This window comes from Lithobates pipiens, unplaced genomic scaffold (assembly GCF_037356315.1).
Source record: "Lithobates pipiens isolate NorthernLeopardFrog02 unplaced genomic scaffold, aLitPip1_a1.2 Scaffold_16, whole genome shotgun sequence".
Classification (NCBI taxonomy): Eukaryota; Metazoa; Chordata; class Amphibia; order Anura; family Ranidae; genus Lithobates; species Lithobates pipiens.
This window is the reverse complement of record NW_027507748.1, coordinates 403,168,943-403,189,909: the sequence shown is the minus strand read 5'-3', so window position 1 is coordinate 403,189,909 and position 20,967 is coordinate 403,168,943. Positions and strand designations below refer to the sequence as shown.

Here is a 20,967-nt window from a genome sequence, read left to right as displayed (position 1 = left end):
CGATACTTTGCGGTGCCATTTGCACCAAAATACAGAAAAAATGGGTGCAAATCGCACTGCAAAGAATCAAATGGGATTTGAACAAGAATGTGGTGTGTATAGAAAGGGAAAAGTGCTATCTAGTGAGCAGTTTCATAAAAATTTGTTAGAACTCACATTAATATACATCTGGTCAAATGCAAAATTTGCATTGGTGTCCCGGTCCCACGGATGATAGCAGTGGTGGAGGCGATCAGATGTTTTCCCTAGCCTCACATAGAGACGAGGGGAAGATGAGATGGAGATGAGGGGAAGATGGCCCCCACCGGTCTCCATATCATTGCAGGGCGGAAGCGACATCAAAGCACCGCTTCCGCCCATAGCTCTTAAAGGGACATTTTTTTTATTATTTTTTTTTTTAGTATGGCCATTTTTTATTTTATTTTTTTAAGCATTTTTTCATTTTTTCATTTATTTTTTTTTATTTTTTTTTTATTTCCACAATTTAATTTGCTCATTTGCACACCCAATAAAAATTAACAAACTAAAGTAGAAACTATGTTTGCTCTTTTAATTATTACTTCCATTGCGGTACTTCAATGATTTTGTCTCACATTCCAATAGGTTACCCTTGTCATTACTGCACATTACACATAATTTGATTCATGATGATTACGTCATTAGGAAACAACCATTGAGCTCACATAAATTTGCAAAAATTACAATGCCACTGACATCAAACATAAACTGTGACATATATTAATGTGATGTACTGTATTATTCAAGCATTCACCACATATTAACATAAAACTGTAAGGAGTGAAATATGTCACTGCTGATCTCCTTTTGAAAATGACTGTTGCATGACTGTCTTGGCTTCAATACTCTTTGAATAACTGAACCAGAGCAAGCATGCAGTCAGTGAAATCCTGAACACCAAAATATCAGGCTTTTTTCTACTTTCAAAAGATTTTATTTTACGATAAAGGCACTTACATACATATACCAGAATATAAACAATCTGCAGCAGGGAGGGCCCGCTGACACAATGTAAGTAATGAAAACAGGAGACATTAGTGAAAAACAGACAATATCAAAAGGGTACAGTCGGCATGCCCCTCCTCAGCGAGGGGCTAAACAAAAAGAGAGGTAAACAAAGGGTGACCCCCCAGGGAGAGCCCACCCAATAGAACCGTTAGGGGTAGCACCCAGGAGCCCCCATCCCGACACCCCTAATAGGGAACTTGCTGTGCCAGGATGGGGGAGTATCCTCCCAGGCCCCCCCCTCTCAGAGGGACAAAGAAGTTGATGGACCGTCCGCAGTGGGCACCGCAACGTTAACTTGGACTGTACGGTGAACCTGTCAATTACAGCTCTGTTGAGCAAACCAAAAACTTAGAACGTCTAGAAGGACAGAGGAAAGAAGAGAGGAGGAGAAGAGGAGGACAGAGGGGTAAGGGGATGTAAGCTATGTCCTAAAAGGGTGTAAGGTTATAGCGTGAGAATGTTTAGCATTCAATGTAAGAGGGGGCGCTTTAGGGGTGAGGTCTGGTCACTAGGGGAGAGCCTGGGGGTACCCCAGGCAGCAGAGAGATTCCCATGTAACGGGCCCAAGGGTCCCACACCTTTCGGAATTTAGGTGTGGTATCTGACAGAATACCTGACAGTTTTTCTTGGGACATTATCCACGATATCTTCCTCTTAACTGCGAGGAAGGAGGGTCTGGGTTGCTTCCATGCGGAGGCAATCGCAATTTTGGCTCCTAATAGGATAAAATAAGTTAGTTTCTGAGTGTTACCAGACAGCAAAGGAACAGGGGCATTGAGTAACGCAACCTCTGGAGTTCTCGGAACCCGGCAGCCTGTGACTAAGTAAATCAAGTTAAAGATTTTAGTCCAGAACGATCGAAGCCTAGGGCATTCCCACCAGATGTGGATCATGGAGCCACGAAGTTGGCACCCCCTAAAACATAAGGGGTTAGCCGTGGGGTATATTTTGGCTAGCCTGACTGGAGTGAGGTACCACCTGGTTATCAATTTGATGCTAGCCTCCATTAGTGAGGTGTTTTGGATCCCACGAAAGGATCTGGCTAGGGCCAGCTGCCAGGTTTCAAGAATGCCAGAGGTCTGGAGATCAGATTCCCATGCCGTCATATAGGGGGATTTGCCCGTTGGGGAAGTGAGAGCCGCATAGATCACTGAAATACCACCCCTCTGCTCCTCGATCCTACCACACCAGGCTTCATATTCAGTAAAGGGAGGAGGAAGGGGTTTGTTTTTCCAAAGTGAGTTCAAGAAGTGAGATATTTGTTGGAAGCGGAACCTCTCTGAGTCTGGTAGCTCTAAGTGTTCAATACAATAAGCCAGGGAAATCGGGCCCCTTGAATTGAAAAAGTGACCTATCCGGTAAAGTCCCTTGTCCAACCACCATCTGAAGGCCTCAATGTCCAGACCAGGGGGGAAGTCGTGATTACGGAACATGTGAGCAAGGGGTCTTAAAGTGGAAACTAGGGAAGGCTCTTTGCGAAGACCGTCCCATAGGGCGCAGGAGTGAGATAGGGATGGGGACATGATGGGCGGCCTAGCTTTGGGCGGGCACCACAATAGAAAATCTAGTGTAAAAGAGGGTACGGAACAGCGTTCTATGGACTGCCAATCCGGCTTCTCATATTTGGAGTAAATCGAGGATAGTTGGGCTAGGCGAGCTGCAAGGTAGTATTTGTGAAGGTTAGGTAAGCCCAGCCCCCCCCTGCGTCTGTGCAGGAAGAGCGTGTTTTGCGGTAGACGGTACCCCTTATTACCCCAAATATATTTCAGTATTTTGCTTTGCAGAGAGCATAGGTGGTCCTTCCGCACTGGTATTGGGAGGGCTCTAAAATAGTAGAGGATTTTGGGGAGAAGGGTCATTTTTATGGAGTTAATCCGGCCAAGCCAGGATAGTTCGTGTTTAGACCATGAGGAGAGATCAGTTTCCAGCTGTCTGTATAATTTGGGGTAATTGTGGGCATACAACATCTCTATTTTAGGTGTAAGGGAGATACCCAAGTATTGGATGGCAGTGTCACTCCATTGGAACGGAAAGGATTGTTTGAGTGAGAGGACTTGGTGGGTGGGAAGAGAAACATTCAAAGCCACAGACTTGGAGTAATTAACCCGCAAGCCTGAGACCTTGGCAAAGTCGTCTAGTACCCGGGATAAGTTGGGCAGGGTTGTGAGGGGGGAAGTGAGGAATAACAATATGTCGTCCGCGAAGAGTCCGCACTTGTGCGTTTGACTGCCGCACTGGACACCTCCAATGTCTATGTTGTGGCGGACTGCGATCGCCAATGTTTCAATGGCTATTGCAAATATGAGGGGGGATAGGGGGCACCCCTGTCTGGTCCCCCTGGTGATGGGAATTGGAGCGGAGAGGTATCCCTGCATTCGAATTTGGGCCCTCGGCTGGGAGTATAAGGCCCGTAATAAGCCCAGGAAACGAGCCCCAAATCCCCACCTGTCAAAGAGCTGGAAGATGTACTGCCATGAGACCGAGTCGAAAGCCTTCTGAATATCTAAGGAAAGGAGGAAGCCAGATTGTTTGGGTCCCCCTTCCCAATTAGACTGCAGAATGGATATAATATCGATCGCCCTCCGAATTTGATCAGGTCCCTGTCTGCCGGGGATAAAACCAACTTGGTCCTTGTGGACGTAGCGTCCGATGAAGGAGGCTAGCCTATTGGCCATAACTTTCGTGAGAATTTTGAGGTCATTATTAATAAGGGAAATCGGTCTGTAGTTGCTGACATCTTCCAAGTTCTTGCCAGGTTTGGGGATGACCGTGATATACGCCGTGTTAAGGTGGGGATCCAGGGGGCCTCCATTAGCTTTATGATTACCGAGATTGGCCAGGTGAGGGGCTAGCGTGTTGGCAAAGGCTTTATAGTAAGGGATCGAAAGACCGTCGGGTCCAGGGGCGGAGCTTTTTTTAAGATCCTTTATGACTCCCAGTATCTCCTCTACCTGGAAGGGGCCTTCCATGACTTGTTTGTGAACGTCCGATAAGGCAGGGATGGGGAGTCCCTCCAAGAACTTTGGAAGGAGGTTATCCTTGGGAGGTGGGGGGCTACTGTAGAGAGAGGTGTAAAAGTTCTGAAAGGCATTCAGAACTGTGACCGGATTAGACGTGGGCGGGTGTCCTGCGCTTCTGATCCGAGGGAGGGTGCTTAGCTTGGTTCTAGGGGAGAGTCTATTAGCCAGGAGTGTGCCTATTTTGTCCGCCTGTGAGTAAAACTTGTGGCCAGACCACCTAACCGATTTTTCTGCTTTCGTGGTGAGGGCGAGATTGAGTTCTAAGCGAGTCTTGTCTAGTATGGAGGTGGGGGTGCGGAGGGGGTCCTTTTTGTGAAGGGCTCTGAGTTTAGAGTATTCCTCTTCTAGCTTCAGGATGGTTGATTGCCTTTCCCGTTTTATTTGAGAACCTAATTGCATGAGTTTTCCCCTAATAAACGCTTTGATGCGCCGCCCACAGGGTTTCGGGGGAGACATCAGGAGTCGCATTAATAGAGAAATATTCCTGCAGTGCTTTGTCGAGATCCATAACTCGTGATGGCTCTGAAAGGAGAGATTCGTTTAACCTCCAATGCCTGGGGTGTCTCGAACCCCCTAGGGCCGTCACAATTACCAGCGAGTGATCCGAGATCACTGTGTCAGTGATGGAGGCTTTGAGCATCCTGGGAAGGAGCGAGGAGGGGACAAGTATGTGGTCTATCCGTGCATATGATTGGTGTGGCGCTGAGAAGTGAGTGTAGTCTCTCTTTGTGGGGTTTAATTCCCGCCAGACATCGGATAAACCATGAGCGTGAAGCAATTTGGCGATCCGTAGGCTTGCCTTCGTGGGCCTGGTTAAGCGGGAATGTGAGGGGGAGGATTTATCAAGTCCTTGATCAAAGGCGACGTTAGAGTCCCCTCCGACAATAACCGTTCCCTCTAAAAGAGGCGCTAAGGTGCGTAACAGGGATTCGAAGAATTTGGCCTGACCCGTGTTCGGGGAGTAGTAGGAGACCAAGGAGTAAAGTTGGTCCCCCACCGTGCCCTTTACAAGTAAAAACCTGCCCTCCGGATCCGCTTTTTCAAAACTTTTATTGAATTTGCATGTTTTAGCAATCAAAATGGCCACCCCCCTGGTCTTGGATTCCGCGTTGGCTAAGTAGAACTGAGGGAAGTGGGCATGTAGGAACTTGGGACTATACCGGATAGGAAGGTGCGTTTCCTGAAGTAGAATTATATCTAGTTTCAGGGATTTGTAGTAATCAAGGGCTTTTCTCCGTTTGATGGGGGAATTAAGACCCTGAATGTTATGGGTGGCTATCTTAAGCCTAACAGCCTGTGGATCAGCCATGGAGCAGAGGGGGAGCCCAGCTTCTGAAAGCGACCTCACTTACCCAATCCATAGCGGGGTTCTCGGTAAGAGCGTTGGGATCGGTGGCCCGTGGTTGTTTCCCAGGATACCATGCCGACTGGGTTAACTCAGCCAAACCTGAGGAGAAAAAAAGTAGTGTCACGTAAACATTCAACAGGGGTAGCTTACCATCAAGGGGGGAGAGAGGGGGAGAAAGGGCAAGGAAAGAAAGCGTTCCTGAGAAGAGAAAGAGGAGATCAGGGCAGGAGACACCCCCCCGAAATCCCTAGAAAGAACAATGTAGACAACCGACCCATAAGGTCAGAAGTCCCGACCCTCTGGCGCCTGGGAAAGGCCGAGGGAGGGAGAGTTACACATGTGGTCCCTCGCGGAACTGGAGACCCCTAGTCGGGTAACTACCCGAACTGTTAAATCAACATTAAATAACATTAGAAGATAAGCAGCAATAAGAAAAAAAAAAAAAAAAAAACTTAAGGCACGGCTAAACATAATGATTAGAAGACACTGGGGCTAAACAATGAATGCTGGTCATTAGGCAAAAGGTAGGATGGTATATCCAGGGAGGGTGCTGGGGAATACAGCCCCCTGAAGGGTCCTCAAAGCAGCCCTAGGGCCCATTTCGAGGGGGCACAAATAATATGAGGGGTTACGGGCAGTCCAGTAGATGGACGAAGTACTGCATAGCGTCCCGGGATATTGCAGGCAATGGGGAAAAGGGTAGCACAAGTCCTAGGCAAGGGGAGGGCAAAAAAGGGTGGAGGGCCAAACTTTCAACGTTTGGGGAGCAGTCCTCCGGCCCTCTCCAGGACCTCGGACGGTCAGTCACAGAATGGAGAGTCTGAAAAGGGGTCTGAATGTTGCTCAGGTGGGTGCATTATCCTTGACCTTCTTGGCTCTTCCGGAGGTCCACAACGGGGATTGTGGGCTGTTAGGAGTGGGCCGTTTGTTGGAGCTTTGGCTAGGGTTAGAAGTGTCCATATCAGCTTCTTGAGAAATGATTTTCAGCCTGGTGAGGAGCTTTTCCCCCTCGGGGAAAGTCGAGAAAGCAAAAGACTTCCCTTTGTCCGTGAACCTGACCGCAAATGGGAATGCCCATTTGTATTTTATGTCTTTTTGCGACATTGCAAGCAAGAGGGGTTTCAGAGCTCTCCGTCTCTGTATAGTGGAGGGGGAAAGGTCCGCAAATATCTGAACCTGGTGGCCCTGGTATGTGACGTGTTGCAGGGATCTGGCTCTCTTCATAACTTCTTCTTTCACCGAAAAGTGATGTGGCTTGGCCAGAACATCGCGCGGAGTGCCATCCTTCCTAGGGGGGCCGAGGGTTCTATGGACCCGGTCAAGTTCAAGCTTAGTAGCTGGGATGTCAGGGATTAGCTGTTGAATGAGGTCTTGCACCGCCCTGGACACATCAGTTATTGATTCTGGAAGCCCGCGAATTCTGATGTTATATCTGCGTGACCTATTTTCGAGGTCATCGATACGGGCCATGGCTAGGTCTAATTGCTCCTGTACTGAATAAATGTGCCTGGAGTTTTGGATGGATCTGGCTATGGTATCCTCCATTTTATGTTCGATCGTTTCGATCCGGGAGCCTAGGTTAATAAAGTCAGCTTTCAATTCCCCCGTGATTTGCAAGGCAGTTTGGGATAGGCCCCTTTCTAATAGTTCAGAAAATTTGCCAAATAGGGCATCCATGTGGGAGACTGGGTCTGCATGAGCAGCCTCATGGGAGGCCATGGCGGCCTGAGTAGCCCTGTAAGTCCCCGCTGGGGAGGGGGAGAACTCCTGGAGGGTGCGTTCCAGCAGCGAGACCGTGGAGGCCGGGGACGGTGTGGCTTCCTTGGGGAGACCCCTGGGGTTGCCTGGGGTGGCGTGGAGAGGAGGAAAGTCCGTATCTGACCTGAAATCCACTGTGCCTGCGGATCTGTGATCCTGAGATAGGAGCTGTGCTGCGGTGGCCATCTTGGATTTCTCCCACACGTCCAATGAAGCGAACAGCGGGCCCAGATTGCGTTTAGCCAGTCCACCGGTCATTCGGTAATGTGCCCCAACTCTTCGGGAGTCCGTCCCTATAGCTCGGGAAGCGGAATGGTAGCCGTGTCGTGCGGTAGGGGTTCCGTCGTTCCGCGAGGCAGCGGGGCTTTAGATGATCGCGGCCATCTTGGAAGCCTCGCGCATGCGCACTGATGTCATTTTTTTTTTTTATTGCATTTTAGTGTAAAGATGAGATCTGAGGTCTTTTTGACCCCAGATCTCATATTTAAGAGGTCCTGTCATGCATTACAAGGGATGTTTACATTCCTTGTAATTGGAATAAAAGTGATTTTATTTTTTATTTTTACACAGTTTAAAAAAAAATATATATTTTAAACACGCCCTGTCCCGACGAGCTCGTGTGCATATGTGAGTAGCGCCCGCATATAAAAATGATGTTCAAACCACACATGTGAGGTATCGCCGCGATCGGTTGACCGAGCCCTAATAGCCCTAGACCACCTCTGTAACTCAAAACATGCAACCTGTAGAATTTTTTTAAACATTGCCTATGGAGATTTTTAAGGGTAAAAGTTTTTTTCGCCATTCCACGAGCAAGCGCAGTTTTGAAGTGTGACATTTTTAGTATCCATTTACTTGGTGTAACTTTATCTTTCACAATATAAAAAAAAAAAAATTGGGCTAACTTTTAATGTTGTCTTATTTTTTTATTTAAAATGTGTATTTTTTCCAAAAAAGTGTGCTTGTAAGACCGCTGAGCAAATAGTGTGACAGAAAGTATTGCAACAACCGCCATTTTATTCTCTAGGGTGTTAGGAAAAATATATAATGTTTGGGGGTTCTAAGTAATTTTCTAGCAAAAAAAAACTGTTTTTAACTTGTAAAACCAACAAATCTCAGAGGCTCGGTCCTGATGGGTTTACTTCCTCTTTTTATTCCCTGCAAAGGTAAAGCATAATGGACTACTATGCATCGCATAGTAGTCCATTATGTGTCACTTGGCTGACGCAGGAGCCAGCGAAGTAACAGCTGTCCCTTTGTGTTCGGAGCATCCATCTTCTTGGTGGGTCTCACTGCTCCGGCGCTGTCATTTGTTTGGCGCTCAGTGCATGCGCCGTAGACAACGGTGCCTGTCTTTTGGAAAATATCTCCTAAACCGTGTAGATTAAGGAGATATTTCTAGGACCTACAGGTAAGCCTTAATCTAGGCTTATCTGTAGGTCATAGTGCTTTGTAAGGGTTTACAACCACTTTAAGTGGTTAATGTGAGTTCTTACATTTTTAATAAACTGCCTACTAGATGGCACTTTTCTCTTTCTATACATATACACAGGAACGGGGGAAATCGCATTTGTTTGGGACAGGAATTACACTGCGCACTGCATTTCTTATTCAAATTGCATGCAATTCTTTGCAGTGCAATTTGCGCCCATTTATTTTGTAGTATAGGAAGCATTTTCACGTATACTGTACTCCGATATTGATGCATCCCTAAAAAAAAAAGGTTAAAAAAAAGCCTTCTGTGATCTGAGCCAATCTTGATCCAGCAGTGTGCCCAGAAGAAGCAGTGCTGCTCTATTTCACTCTCCTTACTGAACATGATGCCAGCAATTGGAACCATTGGCTCCTGCTACTGTCAATCAAATCTTGTGAGCGGAGGAATGGAACTGAGCTGCTTTGTATTTGGAATAGCAGACATATTTTTTTACTAATTTTACCTTATTCTATTACATAATAATGTTTTATACACAATAAAGTGCTATATAGATTTTTATTTTTTAATAATTGTGGTTGTGAAATAATACAAGTATTAAAAACACAGTTTTGCACAGAAGTAGCCTCAAACCTCCTCTTCTGGGGTCCCCCACTGGCACATCCTGGTTCAGGATTGAGCATGCACGAGGGCCCCTATAGCAAGCAGCTTGCTAGGGGGAATCCAGGAGTGCCAGCGGGGGACCCCAAAGAGGTGATTTGTGGCTGCTCTGTGCAAAACTATTGCAGAGAGGAGGTAAATATGACCTGTTTGTTATTTCACAATCACAAGTATTTAAAAAAAATCTGTATAGCATTTTATTGTGTAGAAAACATTACAATGTAATAGAATAAGATCAAATGAGTACAAAATGTGTTTGTTATTCCCCTACATTAGGCCTCCAACATACTTGAGTGTTAGATGGACCAGACCCCACATACATATCATTACAACCTATCCATCTCATATAACCAATATGCAATAATACAAATAAGGTACAATAGTTCTTAGTAATTGGAGGTGCTATGTCTATTAAAGGTAAAACATGTTTCGTGGTGTACCGCTTCTCCAGGAGACCTTAAAAACTAGGGGACACATGCGTTAGCAGTCAGCTTATTCACGTTGTCATAATAATCAATGATGCATAACTTAATCATATAATTCTATATTCACAAACAACAAAATATCTCTGTCAGTGTTGCACACTAGTGGGGCCAGAAATAAGTAACCCAAAGGTCATGGGTCAGAAAACCGAATAGAGTGGGTGGCAAATGGTGGAGGGCATCTGGACAAGATAACACAGAAAAGAGACCATGTAAAAAAATTACAGATATCCATCCAAAAAGCCTACATAAGCAGTAATGCAGTCCCCCAAATTGGCACAAGAAACATGGGCAGGACTTGCCTAGACCTGTTGAAAACAGTAGTTATAACTTATAGGTGGCTAGGATAATAATGAAAATGCCCATGAATTAAACCCTCTCAAGCCGTGCTGTAGAGCAGTGGTCCCAACCTTTTTGGCACCAGGGACCGGCTGCGTGGGAAAAAAATGATTCTAAGACCTGGGCTTGGAGGATGCGTTTATTTGCGGGCAATTCGTCAGTACAATGGCTGGTGTTGGCTTCTCAATCATCATGGCACCATGGTTGATAAAGTGTCAGGATGATTGAAGCGCATTATTTCTATTATTACATTGTAATATAAAATGAAATAGTCCAACTCACCATAACGCAGAATCAGTGGAAACTCTTGAATGTGCCACTTGCCACCATCGCCTGCCACCAGATGCAGCTTGTCGCTTGCCACCATCGCCTGCCACCAGATGCAGCTTGTCGCTTGCCACCGTCGCCTGCCTCCAGATGCAGCTTGTCGCTTGCCACCGTCGCCTGCCTCCAAATGCAGCTTGTCACTTGCCACCGTCGCCTGCCACCAGATGCAGCTTGTCGCTTGCCACCATCGCCTGCCACCAGATGCAGCTTGTCGCTTGCCACCATCGCCTGCCACCAGATGCAGCTTGTCGCTTGCCACCATCGCCTGCCACCAGATGCAGCTTGTCGCTTGCCACCATCGCCTGCCACCAGATGCAGCTTGTCACTTGCCACCGCCGCCTGCCACCAGATGCAGCTTGTCACTTTCCACCGCCACCTGCCACCAGATGCAGCTTGTCCCTTTCCACCACTAGATTCAGCTTGTCACTTTCCGCCGCCACCTGCAACCAGATGCAGCTTGTCACTTGCCAGCGTCGCCTGCCACCAGATGCAGCTTGTCACTTGCCAGCGTCACTTGCCACCAGATGCGGATTGTCACTTGCCACAAGTTGTCTGCTCACTAACCTGCCAGGCAGGCCCCCAAACACACACACTTGTGGCCCAGCTGCAGAGAGGCCACAGGCTGGTGGTTGGGGACCCCTGCTGTAGAGTGCAATAGAGTGGTATATTTAGAATTGGGTCCACTAACAGTGTTTCCAAAAAAAAAAATTTTTGTTTTTTGATATATACATTTTTGCTTATTCTTTTCCTGCTTCCTTACTCTCCCAATCCTTTCCTTTATGAAAATAAAGAACAATATTGGATAAATGAACTTTATAAGTGTGACTCAGGATTTTTTAATACTCGTGGTTGAGGTAATTTATGAAAATTTGAGCATCGGGAAAACCCACTGTTCTTTTGATTTTCTGTTTATTCATTATTGAGAAGGTGATGCATTTCATACTAAACGACATCTTCATGACATTGCATGTTTGTTTAAAAAAATAAAAAATTGTTTAGAATTACTTTAATGGATCTTCAAGCAGATCTGCCAAGCAACTGACCCAGCTGTCAGACATTCATCCTAAGCACATCTAACCTTCATTGCTGACGCGTTATTGAAGTCACTTTGACCTGGATTTTACAGCTATATTGTAGCGCTGGTGTGTTATTTTCAGACGGTCTCCAAAAAAATCCTCCTTTCACAAAATGGTGCAGATAATGTCCATAAGATAAGCTTCAGATGCCATTAGCAGCTGTTAATGTATTTAATTTACTTGCAGTGGTTGTGATGTAAATAGCTCCAGAAAACCAGGACCAAATGGTGAAGGGGAAGAAGAGGCCAGAGATGGACAAACGCCTTTACATTTAGCTGCTTGTTGGGGTTTGGAGGAAGTAGTACAGTGCCTTCTGGAATTTGGTGCCAATGTAAATACCCAGGTATGAATAAATGGTTTGTGTGAAGTACAACAAAGTTTAAAGTGTACTTATTTTGTAAACCCCCTGCTGTGTTATATGTACTGCACTTTCTGTGTAGTAATTTGGAAAAAAACATATTCTGGACTCCATTTGGAGTACAAGCTCTCCCTAACTGTGCAAGGATTGATTTGTATTGTATTTGTATCAGGACATTCCTGTCTACACATAGTTTGGTCATTTATTATGGGTGACATGAGTTGTTTTTGTATTGCAGGATGCAGAGGGGAGAACTCCAATCCACATTGCCATTAGCAATCAGCACAGTGTAATTATCCAGCTAATGATTTTACATCAAGATATCAGACTAAATGTGCGAGACAGACAGGGTATGACCCCTTTTGCCTGTGCTATGACATTCAAAAACAATAAAGCTGCAGAGGCAATCCTGAAACGGGAACCAGGAGCAGCTGAGCAGGTAAGTGGTGTACTATTTCCATTCTTTTGCCAGCATGCTCTTTTAAGCTCAGAAACCAGAGCTTATGTGACTTCTAAGCCAAGGCTACTAGCCAGGCCTCAAGGGTTACTCGCCACCAGTTGCCCAACCCATACCCTGCCCCACCCCTAATTCTGCCCCCGAAACACGCCCTCATAAATTATCTTGTGGAATTGCACTTAAATGTTTTATTAATAATTAAGTTATAAAAATAAATATTAACGACTTAACCATGCAGCTTCACCTGTGCACAACAATGCAGCCTGCCTGCGTCCACCCAGTGCAGCCTATCTGTGCAGGGGGAAAGGAATTGCCAGCCGATGAGAGTGTTGAGGAAGATCACAGATTTCATTTCGGTTGCTGTGTTCCCACTATGCGCCGTCACATACAGCCACGCCCCCTGCCCGGGGAACTTTGATGTCACACATCCTGGGATTGGACAGGTGATCGGTCTATCAAAGTCCTGAACAAAGTGGAGGAGCTGCATGTGACAGTGAGTGCGGGAAACACACAGCAATTGAAGTGAAAGCTGTGATGTTCCTCTGCACTCTCATCATCCGGCCGCCTGCTCTCCTCTCTTCATCTCTGTGATCGCGGCTCCCATACAACCCCTGTGCTCGCTCCCAGGCAGCCATAGCTTGCCAGCCCTCAAAATCCACTCGCAAAATGCAAGCAGACAAGTGGAATTTTTGAGGGCTATTCTAGGCTACATGCTGGTTCCATAGCTATGATTGTCATTGTGGGGTCGGGTCAAACCCTCTGTCAAGATTTTGGTTTGGGATAGAGTGTGGAAGGGTTTAACCTTCCTGTCAATTTCTTTTTAGTTTAGGATAAAGTGCCATGGGTGAAAACCGTCTGTTTTTATTGCTCTCCTTTTCTCCACTTTGGGGAGATTCATTACTGTACTGTTTAATGTTCACTGAAAACAAAAGCATGGGGAAATACAACATTTTAGCAAACATAAGGGAAATCTTCTAATGGGAATACCTTTTTGGGGTACAATTAAAATAAGAATTCCCTTCACTTTTGGGGTTTTAACTTCCTGTTGCATTTCTGGGACAGTAAGTCGAGGGAAATTTCCTCATTTGTACATGGACAGCAAAAAAGTAAATTGAAAGGTACTTTAGGTGCAAATGTTTATTTTGCAGATTCCTATTTATTTCTGCTCTGAAGAAATAGCGGTTTGTCTGCAAAGTGAATCTTAATAGGAGAGATTTTTTCATTATTAATCAGCTGATGCAGAAAATACAGGGTTGGCACCCTTTTACACCTAGCTAACCCTTTGGGAGCATCTCATCAAAAATTAAAATTTGGTTGCAGAAGATGCCTGAAATTTGACAAATAGTTTTGTGCAGACTTCCGGGATTCAGGAAATTACATTTCTGGGGGTGTTCCGTACACCAATGGTGTACGGAACTCTTCCAGGTTGCCATATTACATTGAATTTTACAAAAAATTACAGCACTGTAGAATGAAAGGGAAATGTAATATTCAATTGTATATGCTATATTTGTTTTAATTTATTTTTTGGCTACTTTTTTTTTTAAGTGAATGTGGCGTTATCATTTAAGCCATTCCCTTCTCAATCCAAAATTTGCCTGTAGACCCTTTTAATAATAGGTTTTCTTTTAACCTGGTCATACAACATGCAATGCTTGTGCTTATAAATGGGGATATATAATGTGTTTGTGGGTGTTTTATGTATTTATACAGCTACACTTTTCATACATAGAACCCCTAACCTGATCTATAACTCACCTGCTCCTGTGCACCCCCACCCCTACCACTCCATGACATCAGGAGCCTGCCATTCTGTTTACATCCCAGGTCCAGAAATTGACCCTGGTGCCAACAGTGTCTGCGCAGTGAGTCCTCTATAGACCTGAATGGAGTTGTTGCAATTGTACCCCTACAGTGGAGATGCTAGCATGGCTCCATTTAGTTCTATAGGTAATTACTGCTCAACCACGACTAGCAGCGGCGATTTCTGCACTTGGGAGGCTACTGTAAGAAAAGTGTTTAAGTGTTAAAAGTAATTTAACAGTCCTGCTGGGGTGGATATCTATCAGAAGGACCAAAATACTTTACCACTATAAACATGATGCCCCGGCTTCCTCCAGTGCTGATAACATAACTACATGATCTCTGCTGAGTAAGAGGATCAGAATTTTCCACAGGAGATGAAGCCAATCTGACTTCTGGTCCTTGTCTTTAAAAGAGAAGTATGAGTTTGTTTTCTAGATTCATACTTGCCTGGCTGTTCCCCGCTGCCGCCTCTGCACTGAGAACCAAGCCTTTGAACATCGGTAATGGCTATGTTCTCTCACCTCCCCAAGCAGCGTCAGCATCTCTCCTGCTCTGCTCCTTCACGCTCATTTGGAGAGCTGAGCTGTGCTGTGGAGGGGCGGGGAGTGGCTGTCTTATCTGCTCGCTGAGAGGCCGAGACTACCATCAGTCCAGACTGATGGTAGTCTCGGCCTCTCAGCGAGCCGCTAAGACACCCTGGTGGAGTTAGCAGAGCGTGGACTTCAGACCTCTCTCTGCTGAAAACGGGTCACAGGAGTGCAAAACAAACTGCACTCCTGTGACCCATAGGAGTGGCCTAGTCTCAAAATCTCAGGCTGGGCTTCTCCTTTTAACATGGGCCACATGACCAAATCCTATCCTTCTGATTAGCACTGGACCATTTTTTTTCCAATAGTAACATACTTCAGCTCTTCTAGTACTTTTTTCTATCCCAGCAAGACTTTTAACACTTCGTGTAATTTAGTGTTTTAGTGACATTTAAATATAGGTCTATTAACCACTAACCTCTATTAACTACAGGGCAGCACCTGTGCGCCGGATCACGTATACATCCGTGATTCGACACTTCTGGATATGGGGCGTGCATGTGTTTCGGCGGCTCGCTTCCTCTGTGATCACACACAGCGGAAGCTGATCAGCGAGTACAGGGTACTCTATGTCCTCCAGCACCTACCGATCATCGGGCAGAGAGACAGAACTGCGACCTGCCTATGTAAACAAGGCAGATCTCTGTTCTGACAGGAGAAGGAATCGTTTTTGCCCCTGCAAAGCAGGAAATAAATTCCACATCTTTAGTAAAAGCACCTCACACAGTATAGTAAAACACTGGATAGGCACACACCCCTTCCCAGCCAGTGTCATTAGTACAGTGACAGTGCATGTTTTTACCACTGATCACTGTATTATTTTCACTGGTCCCCAAAACGTGTCAGTGTCAGAATGTTCACCACAATATTGCAGTCCAAATATAAGTCGCTGATCGTCGCCATTACTAGTAAAAAATAATATCCCATAGTTTGTAGATGCTATAACTATTGCAAAAACCAATCAATATACTCTTATTGGGATTTTTCTATACCAATAATATGTAGCAGAATACATATTGGCCTAAATTTATGAAGAAATTTTACTTTTTCCATTTTTTTTTTTTTATATTGGCTATGTTTTATAGCAGAAAGTTAAATATTGTTTTTTTTTTCTTTTCAAAATTGTCAGTCTTTTTTTTTTTGTTTTTTTTGTTTATAGCACAAAAAGTAAACGCAGAGGTGATCAAATACCACCAAAAGAAAGCTCTATTTTTGGGGGGAAAAAAAGGTCAGCATTGCATGACCATGCAATTGTCAAAGTAACACAGTGCCATATCACAAAAAATGGCCTGGTCATAAAACTTCTGGAGGTCAAGTGGTTAAAAATGTCATTAAAACATTTAAAACACACAAGTTTGCTAATACACCCTTTTTTCAACTGACATTGCTCAATTTAGAAATGGTGGTGTTTTTCAATGTACCTATGCAATGACTGTGGGCCATTACTAGCAGGTTGTTCTTTTCGCTTTTTTTATGATAAAAGTTTGGTCTTTTCTTTAGGTGGATAACAAAGGAAGGAACTTTATGCATGTGGCAGTGCAGAATTCTGACATCGAGAGTGTACTCTTTCTGATCAGTGTACACGCCAATGTCAATTCAAGAGTGCAGGACGCCTCCAAGTTAACCCCCCTCCATCTAGCTGTGCAGGCTGGATCAGAAATTATTGTCCGCAACTTGGTATGTACACAAGCCTAACAGTTTTAAAAAAAAAATGAAACAAGAAACTGTGCTTACAGATTATAGCTGCTCACATAATGATGAATAATCAATAAAACATGTGTAAGTGTGGTGACATCACAAAGCTAAATGCTGTAATGTCACCACGCTTATGCAAACCCACGGTTGGAATTTCAGAACAGTAATGCTATACAGCGCTGTTGTTTTTTTTTTGTTTGTTTTTGTTTTCAGTGCGAGTTTTTTTAAATCTATTTTAATAAACTTTAATACCAGATTTACTGTATTTGGAGTGCTTGCCTCCTTTTTTTATTTTATTTTTTTATTTTTTTCTGTTTTGATATTAGCCATTGTATATGTTATCATCACATGCTATGTGACTTTTCTGTAGTAGGCGGTCATGTCTCTTTGGCAAGTCCCTTTACAAGGGGAACGTTGGTGGAGCTGGTCTTTGGGAGTGGGGCACGTATGAAGATTATTTTTTCTTCTAGTTTATAAAAATGTTATATACCGTATTTATAGGCATATAACACGCACCCCAAGTTTAGGAGGGAATTTTAGGGAAAGAAAATTTTAGGAGGGATGTTTAAGGAAAAAAAACTTACATTTAAGTGTCCATCTGCACCCTTGTCAGTGTCATATGCAGCCTTGTCCATCATTGCACCCTTGTCAGTGTCATATGCAGCCTTGTCATGCAGCCTTGTCCATCGTTGCACCCTTGTCAGTGTCATTTCCAGCCTTGTCCATCATTTGCAGCCTTGTCCATCATTTGCAGCCTTGTCAGTTTCATTTGCAGCTTTGCCTTTTAAAAATGGCGCAGCCGAAATACAGAGCCAGATGTCCTGTGTATCTGGGCGGCGCTCGGTAGTTCTCGGCAGCTTTTGGCTGTCCTCTGCAGTTTTCGTTCGTTCTCTGCAGTTTTCGGCCATTCTCGGCAGCTTTTGGCTGTCCTCTGCAGTTTTCGTCCGTTCTCTGCAGTTTTCGGCCGTTCTCGGCAGCTTTTGGCCGCTCTCTGCCATTCTCGAAAGCCAGCCAGAAGCTCACGACAGCAGATGATCGGCGTATAATGCGCACCCACGATTTCCCCCTGATATTAAGGGGAAAAGAGTGCGTGTTATATGCAGATGAATATGGTATTTCATGGTCTTTGAGGATAATTTATTTCACTGGAATAATGTGTATTAATAATTATTCCTTACTGTTTGTATTTTTTTCCCCTCACTGTTTGGAATTGAAAGCGGAATTGAAAGCACATGTTTTCTGTGATAGCCATATTAGCTTCTCATCATCTGTCCCTTACTACCGTATACAGATATCCAGTAATAGCTGAAAGTAAGAAACATGTAGCCAAAACTTGTTTTTAGCTTCAGACCATGTGATCAGAAACATAGTTAGGTTTTTATTGCACCCCTAAACATCCTGTAAAATGTCAGCGATCTCTTTCTTTGTCTGCTTCTGCATATACGTACATCATGCTGCGTTCAATGACAAATGGAAGCTTTTAAAAATATTTGGGCAGTGGATTGTCAGAGAATGGTGCCATAGGTGAGAAGGGTGTGTGGTTAAGACCATCAGCAAGTTTGCTAGTTCTGTATTCATATTACTTGGATCCATGTGTTTTCTCTTGATCTTCAAAACCTTTCAAGTGTTTCATGGTGATTGATTTCTTAGAGGATATCCTTGTCCAATTCTGATGTGGAAATCTGCTACCTCCTGATCATGGAGCCTTCCATTCACTATCTTCAGCTAGCAGCTAAGCTTTCATTTATGAAAAAGTATAACCAGTGCATGGCGACCTAATGTAAATATAATGAAAAATGTGGCTGCCCCTTTAAAAAAAAAAAAACCTCAAATCATAAATAGCGAACACAAAGTATGGTGTTCGCATATTATATGTTAAATCACCAATTTTATCAAACCAACATGTGAATAGTTAGAATTGAAGTCCATCAACAAACAATCATAAAAATGGCGAACCTAAATTAAATTCCTAAAATAATATCAAATCCATGTATATAACGTCCCGCGTGACTGTAGCCCAACACCAATAAAGTGCTTAAGTATGAAAATGTCAATTTTTATCTTCACCACTAGTGCTCAAGTGATAGATGTGAACTCGCCATAGGTGGTTAACCCCTTTTTACAGCAAGGTCAAAAAAAGCTTGGCGAATAAAAACTGGAAAGTTCCACTGCTGTAGCCATTTATTTTCCTTCAATTTGGGGTAAGGATGAAGGAAGTAACTCGAGGCAGTCTACCACCCACCCTCATGTATGAAAATGCAGGGAACTGGGCCAAAGGTTGTCGTGATCACTGGTCCTGTAGGTTAGAGGAGGGTGGGGCAACCAACCAGGAGCCTCGCTGGCTATGTTGAAAAGATTGCCAGTGACCAGTGATCACAATAACATTTGCCCTGGGTCCCTGCATTTTCATACATGAGGTTGGGTGGTAGGCTACCTCGAGTTACAGTGGAACCTTGGATTACGAGCATAATCCGTTCCAGGAGAATGCTTGTAATCCAAAGCACTTGCATATCAAAGTGAGTTTCCCCATAGAAGTCAATGGAAACAAAGATAATTTGTTCCATGTTGAGTTCTATTGCATGCAATGACACATGTGACCAGAGGTGGGGGGGAGGGGGGGCGAGGCGAGCATTTCCAAGTGTCACCGGCGACTCTGGCCAAATGCAGTACTGCACACCACAGAGGCTTGAATCCTGCTTGTTTTGCAAGACAGCACTCGCAAACCGAGGTCAGGATTTAAAAAAAAATCATAGTTTGTATTGCAAAACGCTCGTTAACTGCGTTACTCGCAATCCGAGGTTCCACTGTGCTTCCTTCATTCTTAAGCCTCATACACACGATAGGACTTTGTACAAACTTTCTCTTGGATTTTTGTACAAAGGGCGTCGGCCCTGAACTTGTATTGCATACACACAGCAGGACTTTTTCAGCCAACTTTCACCAAATCACGTGGTTTTTCTGCTCTCTGTCACCTTTGGTCAACTTCTGTATTGTTGTCTGATCTTTTGCATTGGTTCTGAGCATGCCTGTTTGTACTTTGTACAAAAGTCCTATGGTTTTCTGTACACACGATCAGACTTTGCTTCATCTGACTTTTGTTGCCAGAAAGTTTGTCCGTTCGCACAGCCAACAAAAGTCAGATGAAAGCCAAAAAAGTTTGTCCGATGGAGCGTACACACGGTCGGATGTTGCTCCAAAACAGCTAATTTGCATGTTTGTTGTCAAAAAGTCTGATCGTGTGTATGGGCCTTTACCCCAAATTGGAGGAAATAAGTGGAGTAGCTACAACAGTGGAACTTTCCAGTGTTGAGTCTCTAAGCGTTTTTTGACTTTCCTGTAAAAAGTGGTCAAACACCTATAGTTCACATCTATCACTTAAGTACTAGTGGTGAAGATAAAAGGACATCTTCACACTGAAGCACTTTAATGGTGTTGGCTACAGTCACACTAATATAAATACACACACACACACACACACACACACACACACACACACACACACACACACACACACACACGCGCGCGCGCTTCCTGCATCCCCCCCACCTCTGGCCACATGCGGTACTGCATACAATAGAAGTCACTGTGGAAAGAATTATCTGCGTTTCCATTGACTTCTATGGGGAAACTCGCATTAATGTACAAGTGCTTTGGATTACAAGCATTCTTCTGAAACAAATTATGCTCGTAATCCAAGGTACCACGGTATTTGGATTTGATATTATTTTAGGAATTTTATTTGTTTGTTGATGGACTTCAATCTTAACCATTCATATTCACATGCTGGTTTGATATTTGAGCTTGTATTTATATTTGTACATGACAGGTGGAAACTCTGCCAGTAAATTACCCTTTATTAGTACTAGGGTTGCACCAATACCGATATGCCGATTCTAAGCATTTCCACAAGTATCGGTACTCGTGCAAATGCGCCAATACCTAAAACCGATATTTTGGTTCTTTCATCTGTCAGGGTGATTCCCCCACTGACAGATGAAATGTATGCAAAAGAATGCAGGCAGTCATTAGTTAAGGAGCGGGGCTGCCCTTAACAACCAATGACGTTTCAGCTGTCAGTGGGGATCTCCCTTCCCCGCAGTGGAATGGCCCTGACTCTGCCCCCTTTGTGTCCTCCAGCGATGTGCTTCTCCTCAGGCTCCTCTGCGGGCGGCTGCAGGGGGACAGATCTGCCTGCCTGGTGAGTAGTGTGCCCTGCACTGAGCCAGGCTTTGCTGCTGCAGAACTTCTTGGAGGGGGGGGAGCGCAGGTCTGCTGGGTGTTGTAGTTCAGTGATTGGCAGTGTGTGTGGGTTCCCAAATGCCCCCCTCCCTTCTTGCATGTCCCCTCCCCCTCTCTGCCCAAAACAATAACCCTCTCCGCCAAAAACAATGACCCCTCTTCCCACCTTTCCCCTAAACAATAACCCCACCCCTCCACCCTAAACAATAATCCCCTCCCCCTAAACAATAACCCCCCTCTCCACCCTAAACAATAACCCCCCATTCCCGCCTCTCTATTCTAAAAAAAAAAATAACCCCCTCTCGACCCTAAACAACCCCCCTCCCCATCCTAAACAATAACCCACCTCTCCACCCT

General features: G+C 44.6%; 1 protein-coding gene across 1 annotated transcript in view; it reads left to right on the top strand.

The window, feature by feature from the left end:
* ANKFY1 (ankyrin repeat and FYVE domain containing 1) overlaps positions 1-20,967 on the top strand; it is an 89,716-nt gene that overhangs the window by 55,395 nt on the left and 13,354 nt on the right. The window contains exons 17-19 of the mRNA XM_077482356.1: positions 11,655-11,811; positions 12,065-12,265; positions 16,177-16,353. Coding sequence (XP_077338482.1) covers positions 11,655-11,811; positions 12,065-12,265; positions 16,177-16,353 — 535 coding nt within the window. The remainder of the gene's footprint in view (positions 1-11,654; positions 11,812-12,064; positions 12,266-16,176; positions 16,354-20,967) is intronic.